Source organism: Rhododendron vialii, chromosome 10a (assembly GCF_030253575.1).
Source record: "Rhododendron vialii isolate Sample 1 chromosome 10a, ASM3025357v1".
Lineage (NCBI taxonomy): Eukaryota > Viridiplantae > Streptophyta > Magnoliopsida > Ericales > Ericaceae > Rhododendron > Rhododendron vialii.
In genome coordinates this window covers 36,124,011-36,140,376 of record NC_080566.1, presented here as the reverse complement: position 1 = coordinate 36,140,376, position 16,366 = coordinate 36,124,011, and the positions used below count along the sequence as shown (strand labels likewise).

At 37.9% G+C, this 16,366-nt stretch overlaps 2 protein-coding genes across 7 annotated transcripts; both read left to right on the top strand.

Annotated features, from left to right (window-relative positions):
- The first annotated feature begins 1,574 nt into the window (after positions 1-1,574).
- LOC131302702 (sucrose synthase 7-like) lies at positions 1,575-10,509 on the top strand. 2 transcript variants are annotated; one of them, XM_058329471.1, is made up of 16 exons: positions 1,575-2,150; positions 3,135-3,289; positions 4,549-4,747; positions 5,203-5,321; positions 5,433-5,649; positions 5,921-6,016; positions 6,097-6,270; positions 6,528-6,644; positions 6,721-6,887; positions 7,281-7,502; positions 7,972-8,538; positions 8,804-8,942; positions 9,337-9,419; positions 9,611-9,673; positions 10,145-10,174; positions 10,266-10,449. In XM_058329471.1, exons 1-14 carry the CDS (start codon positions 1,905-1,907, stop codon positions 9,669-9,671), a joined length of 2,562 nt encoding a protein of 853 aa, XP_058185454.1. In that variant the 5' UTR covers positions 1,575-1,904; the 3' UTR covers positions 9,672-9,673; positions 10,145-10,174; positions 10,266-10,449. The 2 variants fall into 2 exon arrangements, with proteins under 2 accessions (XP_058185454.1, XP_058185455.1); XM_058329472.1 differs by lacking the exon at positions 9,611-9,673 and having other exon boundaries at positions 10,266-10,509.
- A 1,045-nt stretch (positions 10,510-11,554) lies between these two features.
- On the top strand, positions 11,555-16,277 carry LOC131302700 (ALA-interacting subunit 1-like). Of its 5 annotated transcripts, XR_009191887.1 has the most exons (10): positions 11,555-11,755; positions 11,900-12,011; positions 13,598-13,656; positions 13,761-13,835; positions 13,934-14,050; positions 14,166-14,236; positions 14,433-14,730; positions 14,845-15,134; positions 15,670-15,795; positions 15,929-16,277. XR_009191887.1 is itself a non-coding variant. In XM_058329466.1 (9 exons), exons 2-9 carry the CDS (start codon positions 11,915-11,917, stop codon positions 15,731-15,733), a joined length of 1,074 nt encoding a protein of 357 aa, XP_058185449.1. In that variant the 5' UTR covers positions 11,593-11,755; positions 11,900-11,914; the 3' UTR covers positions 15,734-16,277. The 5 variants fall into 5 exon arrangements, 3 of the variants coding, with proteins under 3 accessions (XP_058185449.1, XP_058185451.1, XP_058185450.1); XM_058329466.1 differs by having other exon boundaries at positions 11,593-11,755; positions 15,667-16,277; XR_009191886.1 differs by having other exon boundaries at positions 11,742-12,011; positions 15,667-15,795.
- Positions 16,278-16,366: the final 89 nt, after the last annotated feature.

Sequence of the window (16,366 nt, the reverse complement as noted above, 5' to 3'; positions counted from 1 at the left end):
GTTTTCGCTTCCATGACAATCTTCTCATCTTCAAGAATCTGATTCCGTTCCAAAACTCAAAATAAGTACTTATTTTTTAAGAAGGTAATTTCAAACTCAAAAATTATGTGTTTACACAAATAATTTTTCTAACAATATGGATCTTGCTTGATAAATCTCATTGAGATCTTTTGAACGGTACTAAAAAAATCAAAAAAATATTTTTCATTTACATTATTTTTAAGTTTGAAAATTTGAAATAAGTATTTATTTTGTAAGAAGGTGTTGTGGAATGGGATTTAAGAATTCTGTTTTCGCTTCCATGACAATCTTCTCATCTTCAAGAATCTCTCAAGATTCTATCCGTTCCAGAACAAAAAATGATACTCACACAACAATTCAAACACAATAACTTACACTCTCACATGTATGTGGGCTTCACACACACTACTATGTGTTGACCCCACATATATGTGAGAGATTGTGTAAGTTGTTGTGTTTGGATTGTTGTGTGAGTAGCGTCTTTGAAAACAAAACACCTTCTAAAAAAATAAGAATTTATTTCACAATTTCAAACTAAAAAATAATATAAATGAAAAATAATTTTTTGATTTTTTTTGCACCATTCAAAAGATTTCAATGAGATCTATCAAATAAGATCCATATTGCTAGAAAAATTATTTATGTAAATACATTATTTTTTAACTTGAAATTACTTTATTAAAAAATACTCCCTCCGTCCCAAATTCTTGGTCCTCTACGGTTTAACGTGTAATTTTTAATTGTCTATATTTTTCAATGTATATTATTTTTTTATGTTTTTGAAAACATTGTTTTATAGAAATAATTAAAAGCTATCAAACAAGATCCATGTTTCATATTTTAAACAATATACACTGAGAGATATAGGCTATTGAAAATTGCACATAAAACTATAGAGGACTAAGAATTTTGGACGGAGGGAGTAAGTACTTAATTTAGGTTTTGGAACGGACAGATTTCAATGGCAGATTGGACCGGAACACCAATACAAGCAAAATGGGTTACATAAGATTTGACGGGTGGTACAAGGCAATTCCCCTGTTTAGTATTCCTGTTTTTGTTCAATGGTTCAGACGCCGAGACTAAGGAATTCACAAAAGATTTCTCTCTTGCAGCCGAATTTATTGGCTGGACTCCAAGAGGTTGTCAAATTTTGAACTCAAAACTAGGGATGGGCATGCCCGACGCGAAAAACAAAATAAATTCATATAATTGAGCTAAAAATAAATATTTTTATAGGTAATTCTATACATTGGACATTAGTTTGATGAATTGTCAACTAAAAAAAATAAAAATTTAGCGAAAAGTAAAACTTTTTGACATGACAACACAACCCGAAAATGACACGACCCGAACATGACACGAAAGATTTGATAAGTTGAAAAATGTTGTGGAATTTTATAAATAAGATTTTGATATATAACACGAAAATGACACGAAATTACCTATTACCCACCCCTACTCAAAACGTCTGGGTTTGCGATTGCTACTTGAGCTACCCCTTGGAATTAGTAGTATTCTTTTCTTTCTCCTCGCTGATCAACAAACTAATGAATGATAGAATGAATGAAAAACATAAAGAAAAGAATTATCCTCCAGAGAGAGAGAGAGAGAGAGAGATTACCTTGGTTTCCAACCAGGAATCTCTCCTTTCTGTGACATTTTTCTCTGCTGGCCTTGAAGAATCTCCTTTCTCCTCTTGTTGCATTCTGCTTTTCTTTTCTTTGGCCATTTCCAAACAAAAAGACACACGCTTCACGCAACCAAAAAAAAACTTATTCTAGAAATATATATATCTATAAGTATCCAAACAAATTCAAGGAAAAATACATTGGAACCAAACAAGTCTCTTTAGTTATATACATCTCTGTTATTGCGAAAACATGGCTTCTGCTTCTAGTATTTCTCCGGCCTTAAAGCGGTCAGAGACGATAGCCGATAGCATGCCGGACGCATTGAGGGAGAGCCGGTACCATATGAAGAGGTGCTTCGCTAAGTACGTCGAGAAGGGGAAGAGGTTGATGAAGCTTCACCATCTGATGGGTGAAATGGAGATCGTCATCAACGACAAGGCCGAAAGAGAGCAGGTCTTGAGCGGCTTGCTCGGCTACATTTTATGCACAACCCAGGTTTGTTTTTCAAGATGTGGGACAAGCGTTACGATAGAGCTAGCCTTGTGCATCAAAAGAATTCAAATAAAGTCATTGGATGATTAACATTTCTAAAAACGCGTAAAAAAAATCCAGCAAAACGATGTCGTTACATCGTTTTGACTTGTATCACGAGGTCATAGTTTTCCATAGGGCTAATGTTTTTGTCAAATTCAGCTTAAGATATGGAGTAACATTTGGAAGAAGTTTCATTTTTTTCACTTCTCTCATCATTGGACCCTCATGTTGCAAGTCAAATGGACAACTTCTAATAAAAGTATAGAAGGAATAAAATACAAACTTGGAACGTTGCTAAAGTATAAAGTATTTTGAGTCCCAAGAGTTATTTCGGTTAGTTGGTGGGTTTGCTTCCCACAGTGACAGCTTCAGGGTTTTAATTCAGTGGTGACAAAAACGTAAAAGAAATTTCTTTGTATACAAAACTCTATATAAATGAATTTTTTTTATTACGAATAAAATTAAATTGTGCTTAATTTACTTTGTTTTGTTGAGTTATATTATCTACATATTCATAAATTTAAGTGAAGTTTTTTTTTACTTTCATTACTCATGAATAATTTAGTGTCGACAATAAAAAAAAAATGAAAGAAAAATAAAATTATATGCAAAAAAAAATACAAAATTTTAGTGTATTTTTCAAGGCCAGGGTGTTTGCTTGAAGCTCCCCTTGGCTCCCCGTACAATTGATTTAGTGGGTCGGGTCTTGAAAAAGTAATTTTTTTACGAATTCTCTAATCTCGACATTAATGCACGTAAATATTTCAAGACACGAGTGACTGTGGGAAAAAAATAAAATTTAACATCTCGACACTATTTGTTAAATAGAGCATTATTGAACTGAACAATTGGGCTTATTCATTCTTGTTTCTCAATTCTGTCTTCCAAAACATTTCAAGATCACAGGCTAACTTTTTCAATCCCATTTCGGCATTGAATTTGCAGGAGGCGGCTGTTGTTCCTCCTTACGTTGCATTTGCCATCAGACCAAATCCAGGGTTCTGGGAATTCGTTAAAGTGAGCTCTGTTGACCTATCAGTAGAGGGAATCACGGCTGCTGAGTACTTGAGATGCAAAGAAATGATAGTTGATGAGGACTGGTATTTTATTCTCAAACTTATCTTATCTATGGCACTTAATTTGAGCTTGTTTACTAAACCATCCAAAAATTTGAGTTCGAGCTCTGCTCGAGTCTTAACGAGCTGAGCCCTTAATGAGTCGAGCTTAGTCATTTACTAAACGAGTCTTTTTAATCAAGTCGAACCTCCCTTAATGAGCCGAGCTTTTGTCGAACGAGCCGAGCTCGCGAGCTGCTCGATTCGTTTACAGTCTTAGTCATAACTGCAAGAGGTTACAAAGATTGCCCCGCATTGATGAATTTTTAAGGTACCATATGAGTTTGAGTTTAAATTCTTTCCGCTAGCAATGTGTTTTTCATCAGTGCCATTGTGGGTTCCACCGTCGTATTGTAGGACCCACACGATGTTATATCCATGCAAAATTCTACATACCCGTTGATGTCCGATCATCCATTTTACAAACTAAAACCCAAATTTTAATATTACCTACAAGAGCATGGTTCAGATTGCTAATGGAGGTTGGGGGAAATCTAGGTTTTTTGCCGCGGGCGGAAAGAATTTTAACTCGTAGAAGTTTAGACAGTACACTCATAACCAATTGGTTTTGAGTATTGGTTGAGTGCTCCAGTATGGTATCAGAGCTAGGGGAAGTTTAGGAACAAGACTCTCTTCTTCATTGATTGTCTGACTGTTTGTGCTTTTAGTGCACCTAGTTTCGTTATGATGTCTAGGTCACAGATTCTTTGTTTACCTCTTAACGGGAAGTGTTAGTTTGTCTCACATTTGTTAATTATAACCTCCGCACGTGTGAGCACCGAGCAAAATTTGGGCGGGGACTCTCCCAACATTGTTACAGGTTTCTTCAAATTTTGCTCCTTTACCGTTGTTCAATCGAAATTCCCATCTTTTTCAACTTTGGAACCATGAATAGCACAAATTTCAATTTTAGATGCCCAGAAAGAAAAGGTCACATGAAACCAAGCAAACTAAGTACATAGAACACTCTAATGAGGTGGGGGTGAGACATTTGGAAAATAATTGAACACAGACGTCGAGACACATATATGTGTAGGTTCCATGTGCATCTTGGGCCTACGTGCATCGGATGACTCTGGACACATATATGTCTTAATCTATATCCTAAAATGTGTCAGTAGCATTGGGTGAGACATTTTGTGAGTATTCTGTGATTCAGGAAACTCACAGAAAACTGGCCTTGATTTATTGTGTAATATGCTGTGAGTTTGTCAAGTTGACACATTTGTTTTCCGAAATTGCAGGGCAAAAGATGAGAATGCATTAGAGGTTGATTTTGGAGCGATGGACTTCTCAATGCCTCACCTCACCCTATCTTCATCAATTGGAAATGGACTCCATTTCGTTTCGAAGTTCCTTACTTCCAATCTGAATGGTGGCTCAGGCTCACAGGGTGCGCAGCATCTTGTGGACTACCTACTCTCCTTGAATCACCATGGAGAAGTATGAGAACAACTGTTTTTTTTTTTCTTCCAAATTCATAGTCGGTGTTGTCAAAATCGTTCGAGTTGATACATTTAGAGCTGAAATCAATACATATTGGTAAACGTAAGCATATCTACGGGAGGGAAAATCTTACGGTATGACACCTCTATTACAATTCAGTATGCTTCGCTTAGAGGTAAAACCTGTAAAATTGATACATACGCTTGGGTAAATATTTTGCGATACCAAAAGATTAATTCATGGTGCGATATGCAGTGCATGGCATTATGAATTTTGTTGCTCATCCATGTTATATGGTCGAAGTTCAAAAACTGTGTATCATCAAAAGTTTATTTCTGCTGCATATATGATATAAAGTAGTTTGGCGTATCGCATCGCTTAAACCTGTTGTTTTAACCTTGTTTATAATAGAATGAGCTGTTTCTAATCATGGTTTGGTTTGAAATATGCAGAAACTGATGATCAATGAGACTGTCAACACAGCTTCAAAGCTTCAAACTGCGCTAATAATAGCCGAAGCAGCCCTTTCAACCCTACCCAAGGACACACCATATCAGGACTTTGAGCCAAGGTGATCGTCGTGTGAATCCGAGCCATAAGTTTCATTTTCTGCTTTTGTACAGAATTTTTTAACGTAGTGCTATTGGTATGAGATTGACATCTAGTATAATATCTCCTACAGGTTTAAGCGATGGGGATTTGAGAAGGGATGGGGTGATACTGCAGAAAGAGTGAAGGAGACAATGAGGTCACTTTCAGAGATTTTCCAAGCACCTGACCCATTAAATATTGAGAAGTTCTTTGGCAGGGTTCCAACAGTCTTCAATGTTGTACTGTTCTCAGTCCATGGGTATTTTGGTCAAGCCGATGTTCTTGGTTTGCCAGACACCGGTGGACAGGTATGCAATTCTGTTTTCTGTTTTCAAAACTTTCTTGGAACACGAAACTTGTTTCTGAAAACAGTTTTTGATAACTCCTTGAAAACAATCCATTTCTCAAGAGTCAAGACACAATGCATGCTTTTAAAGTTTATTTTATTTTATTTTATTTATGTTCTAGCCCAAAGCATGAAAAAAAAATGAAGATGAAGATGATGGAAACAAAAACAATACCAAGTTCATGTATCTGATGTAATAGTTTATTGAAACTTCACTTGATTGCACTCAACAGGTGGTTTATGTTTTGGATCAAGTGGTTGCTTTGGAGGAAGAACTGCTCATCCGGATGAAGCAGCAAGGCCTTAACATGAAGCCTCAAATTCTTGTTGTGAGTGCCAAAATTGACACGAAGCTTCTTTTTCCTATCAACTGCATAAGAATTGATCATGCTCTTATTGATTATATCAGGTAACTCGACTAATCCCCGATGCTAAGGGGACTAAGTGCAATGTGGAGTTGGAACCAATCGCAGATACGAAGCACTCCAACATCCTTCGGGTGCCTTTCAAGACAGAAAATGGAGTGCTTCCACAATGGGTTTCACGTTTTGATATATACCCCTACCTTGAAAGGTTTACTCAGGTATTTGCGACATTAGTCATCAAATACCGTTTCCCCAATTTCGCCTTTACAACCTTTTGCTTAAATACGTTGGATGTGTAAGTTTTGGGGAGAAACAAAAAGAAATGGGAAAAACTATGGAAACATATCCAAAGTTCCACTTATTGCCCATGTCTTTTTGTTTTCTCTTCATAAATCTCTCCACAAATCCGAGATCCAAACAAAGTTTAATGGATTGTTTTGTTTGTAAATTTTCACCTTTCGTTTTCAATAAATAGGATGCTGCAGAGAAAATCCTTGAGCACATGGAAGATAAACCAGATCTTATCATTGGAAACTATACCGATGGGAATTTGGTGGCATCACTTTTGGCTAGCAAACTGGGAGCAACTCTGGTGGCTTCATTAGTTCTGGCAAATTTTAAACTATTTGTTGAGGAATATATTTACTGACTTGGAGTGTTTTGGCCAGGGGACTATTGCACATGCTTTGGAGAAGACAAAGTATGAGGATTCAGACCTTAAGTGGAAAGAGTTGGACCCAAAGTACCACTTCTCATGCCAATTCACAGCTGATACTATTGCAATGAATGCAGCAGATTTCATCATCACAAGCACATACCAGGAGATCGCTGGAAGGTTAGAGAATTGCTTTCACATTTCCAATTGCTTTCACCTTTTTCGTTTCGTCTTTGTGTGTGCTAACATTTCCAATTCCTTTCACAATGAAAAGTTGGATAACAATCGTTTTCATATCGGTTCATTTATATGACAAAACAGTTTTCAAGATGAAACATTGAAGAATCCAAAGTTTTGAAAACCTCTTTTTTGTGTTTCCTGAAAAATTGGCTGTTTTCAAAAAATTTCCCCAAAATACTTTTTCAGAAACAGTTTGCGAAACTAATTTGCTATGAAGAAGAAAACGAAAACGATTCCAAACAGGTGTCAGAATTTAAGCTGAGATGTGGGAATAAAATGAAAAACCTTAAACAAAAATAACATCGTAACATGGAGAATGTTCTATGGTTGCAGCAAAGATAGGCCTGGGCAGTATGAAAGCCACACTGCATTTACGCTTCCAGGGCTCTGCAGAGTTGTTTCCGGCATCGATGTTTTCGATCCCAAATTCAATATTGCTGCTCCCGGGGCAGATCAATCTGTCTATTTCCCTCACACGGAGCAGAAGCGATTCACATTATTTCGTCCTTCCATTGAAGAACTTCTCTTCAATAAAGTCGATAACAGTGAGCACATGTAAGCGTCAAGAGTCTCTAAACTATCATGAATTCCCAATATGATTACATATGCAACTTCAAAAAGAAGAACACCGCTTTAGTGTTTCCTTCCTTTTAAAGCTACGCGTAGCTTCATTTTCATTGCCAAATTTCCCTTGGATAAAACTGCTTCAGTTTTTTGGTCCTCAACCTCTCTTAACTATACTCCAGTTTTTATTTCTTTTGGCGCTGTTTATGTTAACTTTAGAACGCAATTCCTGCTTCTATTTTGGATAAAGCAACTTAAAAGCTGATTTTCCAAAGTATCAATTTTGATGTTTTTAGATTGAGACCAAGAATTAACAATATAAACTTTTCGACAAACAACCACTTGATACATTGTTTTCTTCTCTACTGCTTCAATTTCAACTGTGGAAAATAAGAAGTATTGTTTCCTGTAAATTTGATAGCACAAGCAACTAACATGTTCTGAAATGTTCGAAAATCAGTGGATACCTAGAAGACAGGAAAAAACCCATCATCTTCTCAATGGCAAGGCTTGATGTAGTGAAGAACATCAGCGGATTAACCGAGTGGTATGGCAAAAACAAGAGACTCAGGAGTTTGGTTAATCTCGTTGTTGTGGCGGGTTTCTTTGATCCTTCAAAATCCAAAGACAGAGAAGAAGCAGCCGAAATAAAAAAGATGCACATGTTGGTCGAAAAATACCAACTCAAGGGTCAAATCAGATGGATAGCAGCACAAACTGATAGGCACCGAAACGGAGAGCTTTACCGTTGCATTGCTGATACAAAAGGAGCTTTTGTGCAACCTGCACTCTACGAGGCATTTGGACTTACGGTTATTGAAGCAATGAACTGTGGATTACCCACATTCGCGACCAATCAGGGAGGTCCCGCGGAGATCATTGTTGACGGGGTTTCGGGGTTCCATATTGATCCAACTAACGGAGATGAGTCCGGGAATAAGATTGCTGACTTTTTTCAGAAGTGCAAGGAGGATCCTGAGTATTGGAACCGGATTTCCAAAGGGGGGTTGCAGCGTATCAATGAGTGGTAAGTTAATAAGAAGCTTTTCCACATTACTTCTTTGAATTCTTGCATAGGTTTTTTGAGCTTCTTTAAATGGTTTTTGTGTCTGTCTCTCCAGTTTTTGTGTGTGTGTGTAGATAATGTCATGTCTTTTGAATTTTTTGACAGTACCTCAAAAATTGCAGTGGGCAAGAAAATCCTCTTAAAAGAGTCTGAAATGTCAGCTTAAAAGCCTATGCCAAACAGGACCTAATCATAAATATTGTTCCTGTACTATTCTTTTTTGCAGCTACACATGGAAAATATATGCAAACAAGGTGTTGAATATGGGCTCTATATATAGCTTCTGGAGGCTGTTGAATAAGGACCAGAAGCAAGCAAAGCAAAGATACATCCAAATGTTCTATAATCTCCAGTTCAGGAACTTGGTATGTTGCTTTTGTTGTTAAGTTACCAAATGTCTCTGAAACTTAAGCTATTAGGAAATGCGCCCAACAATGTATATAAAGTTATTCAGTGTCCTCTCTCATGTGAAATCCTATCTTGCACGTGAAGATGCAAATATCCATAGGTTGAGCAAAACATGACAAGAAGGGGAGAAGGAGATTGCAAATGAGAAACAAGAGACTTGAATCCAAGACTACTCCCAACCTGAGGTCTAATACCATGTTAAGTTACCAATTGTCCCCAAAACTTAGGCCATTAGAAAACGGGTCCAACAATGTATATCAAGCTATTCAACAGCTATATCATAGATGGAAGATGTTGCTCGACTTAGTCTAATGTGACAAGGGATTTGACAACTTGTTTTGACTTTCACAGGTGAAGAATGTCCCCACTTCTAAGGTTGAAGCTCCCCAACCACAAGTGTCTAAAGAAAAACCCAAAGCACGGCCCTCTCAAAGGTAAGTTACAACCCAATTTTCCCACACTTAACTTCTTTAAAACCATTATCATACCTCATTTCTTGATAAGAAGGATGGCCCCTTTTCTATGTTTGTGACCACATTGTACCTTTCAGTCCCTCCCTTATGGCCCTTTTTTTTAATGTTTGTGATCCCAATGTACATTTCACTAAGACTTTGTTTGGATCTAGGATATGGGGAGGGATTTGTGGATGGAGAAGAAAACGTAGGGGAAATACTGTCAAACATTGAATGTATGTTTCCCTCACCTTTTCTTTCCGCTCAACAAGTTCTCTATCGATCCAAACACAGCCTACACATTCTTTTTCTAATCATAATAGACCTTTCAGTTTTGAGCTCTGACTACCTGTCTCAAACTAGATTCCATAAGGCCTTCCTAGTTTACGTACGTGTCTTAGTCAGCATGAGTTTCGCCACAGATTTATGGCGGGGGAAAATGGAAAAAAACATTGAAGTGAATATTTGTTTAGTTTTCTTATTTCTTTCCCTTTCATGGGTCGTTCACAAACCCATGATGGGAAATCAACCTCAGGGAAGGACAGATACACTTAGACCAGAGAAACCCATTCCGTGTATCTTAGACCAGAGAAACCCATTCCTGAAAAAATTCAAAATACGTATTTCTCGATCGAATGTTTGTCCATTTCTTGTTCAAGTATCTCACTTGTTTCTTTTTCTTTGTTCATTTTTCTTCGTTTTTGTAGCATCAAGCGCACGCAAACTCGATTGCAGAGGTGAAGAGTACAATTTCAGTTGACTGATTGTTTATTTTTACTATTTTATATGGTAACTATTTTCCTTTTAAACAAGTTGAATGATCTCCAGGTTGTTCGGATCTTGAAGATTCAATGTCACATGGCAGCTGGATTCAGGGCCAGTCTCCATTGGAGCTACCTGCTTCACTTTTTTTTTTTCCCCTTTTTATATTGATTTGCTTACAAGAAGAAAAGTGCATTGTATAGAGCAAAACAATAAAAGAGAATTTGGCGTGTGATTTGATGCAGATCAATCAATTCTTTGATGTATAAAATATGTTTAAAATGATAATAACAAGTGGTTAAAACCGTCACTTCTTGTGTTGTAGTAGTATGTTTCTTGTTTTCGTGTTTATTTAGTGAATAGGTACCCGGTTAATTGTACTGTACTAATTAGCAAGGAATAGTACGTAAGTTGGCTCGAATAGTGTGAATAAAGGATCATACGGAATTGATATGAAAAGAAACTTGTTGCATTCGAATGGTACGCACTTCACACTATAGATATATGGTACGTACCACAGCTTTCTTAAAAATTAAGAACCATTTTTGTCATCGATTAAGCAGATAAGAATATGAAATGAGCGTAGTGATGCCCCTTGAGTGTGACCATAGGAATTCCCAAGACACTAAAACATTCGGCTGGAAGGTGCTCCTGCGAGGTAGCCACTGTCCCGAAAGAGACATGCCGTCACCACAATTACACCATACAGCAAGTTGAATAAGAGTAATTTCACACACAGTATATATCTAGTTCACAAGAACTATTAATGCATGTGGGTTCTAAATTACGAACCGAACAAAAGATAAGGATTATTTTTTCCTTTATTTTCCCTCCAAAAGGAAAACTTATTCAATATACAATGGCACTACGTGGCGCTGCTCCTGGCCCCTTTTCTAAAACAAGTATGTAGGCCTCATCCTAATGTGTAGTAAAAAGGGGCATCGGGCACCACTGTAAGAATTTCTACTCCAAAGTCCAAATGCTCCTCTTAAGCATCAAAGTTTATGCGCACAGATAATTCCCACAGGTCATGCACATATGTGTTTCGGGACCCAACTCAGGTCCCGGAAAGTTGGTCCGAACTTCTCATTTTTCTTGAAATATTTGTATGGTTTGTTGAAAAAATCCAGCTCAATTGGATAATGATAAGGGTCTTTCAAAATTTATAGGGCAAAATTCACCGATATCCGATTGATTTGATTTTTTTTAACAACTTATAAAAATGTTCTAAAAAAAATGAGCGGTTCAGATATTTTGCCGGACTCAATCCGGATCCCGCAAAAACACGTGTGCATGATTTGTGGGGGATTACATGTGCAAACAGAGTTCCGTTCAAGCATTGGCTCTAAACTAGTAAGAAGCAAACTTAGACTCGGCAATCGGCATTGAGGGAGAGAGAGAGAGAGAGACCGGTAGTTAGGCTCGCGCCAACTAACGAACTCCAAGGGTGGTTTTCAAACCGCTAGATTCGCGGCCTCCTCTCCCTCTGACTTCTTGTTGCGGGTTCCTCAACCAGCAAAACCTCATGGAAATCCTAGTTTATTTTTCACGCACTGGTTAGTCTTCCCCCCTTTCTCGATCCACTCGGCAACCCAATTCCTCTCTCTCTCTCTCTCTCTCTCTCTCTCTCTCTCTCTCTCTCTCCCTCCCCCCGCTCATTTTCTCTCTCTAAAATTTATCATATTTGGTTCTGTATTTAGAGGTATATCTTGAAGATGATGGACCCTGAGGATGCGGCTGGACCTTCAGAATCACCTGCTTCTGCTTCTGCTGCTGCTGCTGCAAAAAAGAAGAATTCCAAGAAACCCAAATGTGCGTTCCTTTTTTTTCGCATTTTACGTGATGTTTTCTTTTCTTTTTATTGTTTGATTAGCACCTTAGAGTAGTTGAACTACCGACCCCTTTACTTGCACCTCCCCTTACTAGCACCTAATTGCACCCTTGATGCCATTGGGCTGAAGACCTCTTGGATTTACATGATTTTTCTTTCACTTGGTTCAATTTATCAACATTCTCTAACCCTAGTATTTTGATGTTTTGGGGGATAATCCTGCATTGTATATTGTGAAGATTTTATTCTTGGACTTAACCCTCACGATAAGGTGGTTGTTGACAAGTTCAATCTTTCTGTGCAAAAGTTTGTGTTGGGTTTGTGAAGCCTGATTCACTCTTTGGCTTGCCGGTGACCGTGTCGATGTTGGACTGAAGAGGGGTATTCGGTAATTGATGATTCAAAACCCAGGATATCAAGTCATGCTATATGCAGTGGCAATGTCAGTTGTGTACTCTTTTTCATTCGTTAGGTAGGGAAAACTGGCGTGAGCTATGGATGTACCCAATTACCCTATTGGAGAACTGCTTAAATTTGTGCGTCTTGCATTCCTTGTTTCTTGCTTGGTTTATTCTTCATGCAATTGTGTGTTAGGTTGAATCTGCAACAGCTTGTGTGGTATCTAATGATAAGGATGTTTTCTAGGCAATGATGATAAGGCTATTTTATATGCAAAAAATAAGATTTCTTCTTAAATGGATCAAATTTGTAAGATTACCAATTTACCAGCCCCTTGGTGGTTTGTATAAGGTGCACGGGCCCCTAGCATAGTATGAGCTACAAGGTAGTTTGAGTATCTTCAAAGTTCAACGAAAAGCTCAACTGCAGTAAAGTTCTCTGCTTTTTTTAATTCAGTTTCTATCCAAATTCCTCAAGGTAAATGACTAAATCAAGCACTGAGTGGACATCAAACACTGAAGTTATCACGAGGTATCATGAGGCCAGGCAACTTTCTCCTTCTTAATTTGGGGCAGCTGGCAGCTTAGGTTAATGCTCTTAAGTATTAGAGATGGCTAGGGCCAACTAGAATCAGGAATGGGATTTCGGAGGGTATAATCATCACCATTGGTTGGTTAAAAGATGGATTTTGCTCAGCTTTGATATGCTGGGTCTAGTTGTCCTCAACTGTAGAGAACTTTATTGCCTACTGTTAGCAGTTACACCCTCATCACTCTTAAGCCATTTCTACCTTAGGGTAAAAATATCATCAGTTTCCTTTATCACACTGCTGAATTTCATCTTGTGGTTGAGAACTTGAGGTGCATTTGCCTTTTTCATTTCCTCCTAGCCAAATAACTCATTAAATGGAGAAATGATCTTTTTGTCTCTTAATAATAAATACATGATTCCCCCCTCCCCCTCCCCTTTTTTGGGGGCTGGGGCAAGTGTTCTCCTCTGGGCATGCATGGTTGTTACTAGCGATCTAGATTTTATCAATCGTAATATTCGATCGATCGGGGTTGGTTACTTTAGTTGCAGAATTCATGGTTATTCCTTGCGGTTGTTGTTATCCTGTAATTCCATTGTTAATAACTCATTTGCATGATGTTTGTTTTATATACTATAGATTCAAAGTTCACTCAACAAGAGCTTCCTGCTTGCAAACCAATTCTATCCCACAGATGGGTATGTTTGTCCTTGATATTATGTCTAGCTGAATCATCTTCTGGAAAAGCTGTTTTCTCTCCTCTTGCACGCAAGTAACGGTCTCTCTTTTCTCACGGTTTCAGGTCATTACGGCATTCATCTCTGTCGGAGTCATCTTCATTCCAATCGGCCTTGCTTCCTTGTTTGCATCAGAGCAGGTATGGTTTTGAATTCCTTCTTACCATTCCATTAGTGAAGTTTTGTAGTTAGCATCCACTTGATAATGAACCTGAACTTCTCTTTGTTTGACATGCAGGTGGTGGAAATTGTAGACCGTTATGATAAAGCTTGCGTTCCTTCAACTTATAGCAATGATGCACTTGCATATATCCAGAGCGCCAAAACTAACAAGACCTGTATCAGAAGTTTAACGGTTAGTGAAATCCCAACTCCTGTGTCCGCGGGTTTTTTTTAATCTTTATTTCAATTCTCCTATCAGCTTAACCACTTGTGGATGTACTAAATTATTTTGCTTGAATGATTTTCAGGTTCCTAAGAAAATGAAAAGTCCCATTTATATATATTATCAGCTCGATAACTTCTACCAGAATCATCGCCGGTAAGTTTCATATTTAGACACATATTCAGGCGTTCCTCATATTCAGGCGTTCCTCTTAATTAAAACCCTAGAATGCAGTATATTTTGTGCAATACAATTTTAAGAATCAAGTTCTGTGGCTGAATTTATTGAGTAATGGACTTTCAGAGGAATCGTTGAACTTTTCATTCTCTGACTTATGACTTTAAATTTCCAGGTATGTCCAAAGTCGAAGCGACGATCAGTTGAGGAGCAAGGCATACGAGTATGACACAGAAGACTGTGACCCAGAATCAACAACAGCCGGAGGACCCATAGTTCCTTGTGGCCTTATTGCTTGGAGTTTGTTCAACGATACATATCAACTTTCATATCAGAAGGAAGATCTCGAGATCAGTAAAAAGGACATAGCTTGGAAAAGCGATCAACAGCATAAATTCGGGTCCGATGTCTATCCCAAAAATTTCCAGAGTAGTGGCTTGATTGGGGGTGCAAAACTCAACAAAAGCATACCTGTATGTTCATGTTTTATTTGTTTTATCAGTCATAGATGCCTAACTTTATTATTATTATTTTCTGGTTTCTGTTCCCCTGCAACTATTGTTTGTTCATCATGCTGCATGTAACAGTTAAGTGAGCAAGTGGATCTCATTGTATGGATGCGAACTGCGGCATTACCAACTTTTAGAAAGCTCTATGGAAAGATAGAGGTGGATCTTGAAGCTAACCAGAGCATAGCAGTGGTAATAAAGAACAACTACAACACATATAGCTTTGGCGGCAAAAAGACGCTGGTGCTTTCAACCACAAGTTGGATTGGTGGAAAAAATGATTTCCTGGGCATAGCATACATTGCAGTTGGTGGGCTTTCCTTATTTATGGCAATAACCTTTGCGCTGGTGTACGTAATTATGCCAAGGTGAGTAGAAGGTTTTCATAATGGCTTGGTAATTGTGGTGTAAAGATGAATTTTGGTTTTTTGCCTTTATTTCCTATGGTTATTAAACGACATTCTTTTGGATTACTGAGACTATCTAGGGAGGCCAAGGATTTTTAACTCTTTATCCGTGCAGTCAAATGAGATCGTTCTTATGTCTATATCCTGGATTTCCAAAAATCTAACTCGAAAGAATCCTATTCCTGCTAATGTCAGTAATATCTTGCATTTGAAACTTTCACAAGGAATCAAAACTTTTCTCTGATTTCGTCCATTTATGAAAGGGGAATTTTAATCCTTGACCCAATCAATTTGGGGTGCATTTTTTTTCTTTTTACCTCCTTTTAACACTCAAATTGGATGTTTCCGTCGTGAAAATATTAGTAAAGGCTGGTTATTTGTTGCCCTTTCCCATGCCCTTTTCTAATGTTGGTTTAGTTGTAAGCCGAGCTTAATTAAAACCGTCGTAGACACAGTAGAAGTCTAACATTTGCTGGTTTTCATGCTATTCAAGCAGGCCGTTTGGGGATCCATCCTTCTTGACGTCAAACATAATAACTCCTGCTGGGCAGTCAAACTAGTTCTTCTTCAGCATATGTCCCCATTCATGACATTTATACATGCACTGCTCTTCCGCCCCAAGGTTCTCTCCAATATTTATTCTCTTTGCAAAGAATTTTTACCTATTTTGGCTGCTTACTCCTTTATGTTCGAAGACGTAACATATTGAGTGCAATTACTGAATGGTTTCTTTTGTTTCTAATTCACTTTGACAGGTTGCAATGGTGTTGGATTATTTTGTCTACATCCCCTTATAGTTCCAAATTTCCAGTGGTACTAATGTCATCTCTCATCTCTTAAGAAGATGACTTATTCGCATTCCTGCTTTATTTTTTATAACTTGGATTTTCCTTACCGCATACCCCTTGTGCATTCTTGGTTGCACAAGGACACTGCCAGCGATTTTTGTTCGCAATCAAATGATTGCTTAAGGGCTTCAAAACTACTCTGGTCATTGTGTTGCACTACTGCAGTGTTTTAAGGTGGTTCTTGAGGCTGTTTTTCTGTTGTTCTCAAGGTCATTGTGTTGTTCTGCAGTGTTTCAAGGTAGCAGTGTTAACTGTCTGGGTATGTTGCCGTATTTCCTATCTTTCTGTTTTGCAATTGATCAGATATGATACTATAGTGCTCTGGCCTGGCATTGTATGATATTG

Coding starts and splice junctions, on each gene's coding strand:
- LOC131302702 (XM_058329471.1), top strand. CDS start 1,905: ATGGCTTCTGCTTCTAGTATTTCTCCGGCCTTAAAGCGGTCAGAGACG. Junction 6,271..6,527: donor ACCTTGAAAGGTTTACTCAG/GTATTTGCGACA, acceptor TTCAATAAATAG/GATGCTGCAGAGAAAATCCT. Junction 8,539..8,803: donor TTGCAGCGTATCAATGAGTG/GTAAGTTAATAA, acceptor TCTTTTTTGCAG/CTACACATGGAAAATATATG.
- LOC131302700 (XM_058329466.1), top strand. CDS start 11,915: ATGATGGACCCTGAGGATGCGGCTGGACCTTCAGAATCACCTGCTTCT. Junction 13,836..13,933: donor CCTTGTTTGCATCAGAGCAG/GTATGGTTTTGA, acceptor TTTGACATGCAG/GTGGTGGAAATTGTAGACCG. Junction 14,051..14,165: donor CCTGTATCAGAAGTTTAACG/GTTAGTGAAATC, acceptor AATGATTTTCAG/GTTCCTAAGAAAATGAAAAG.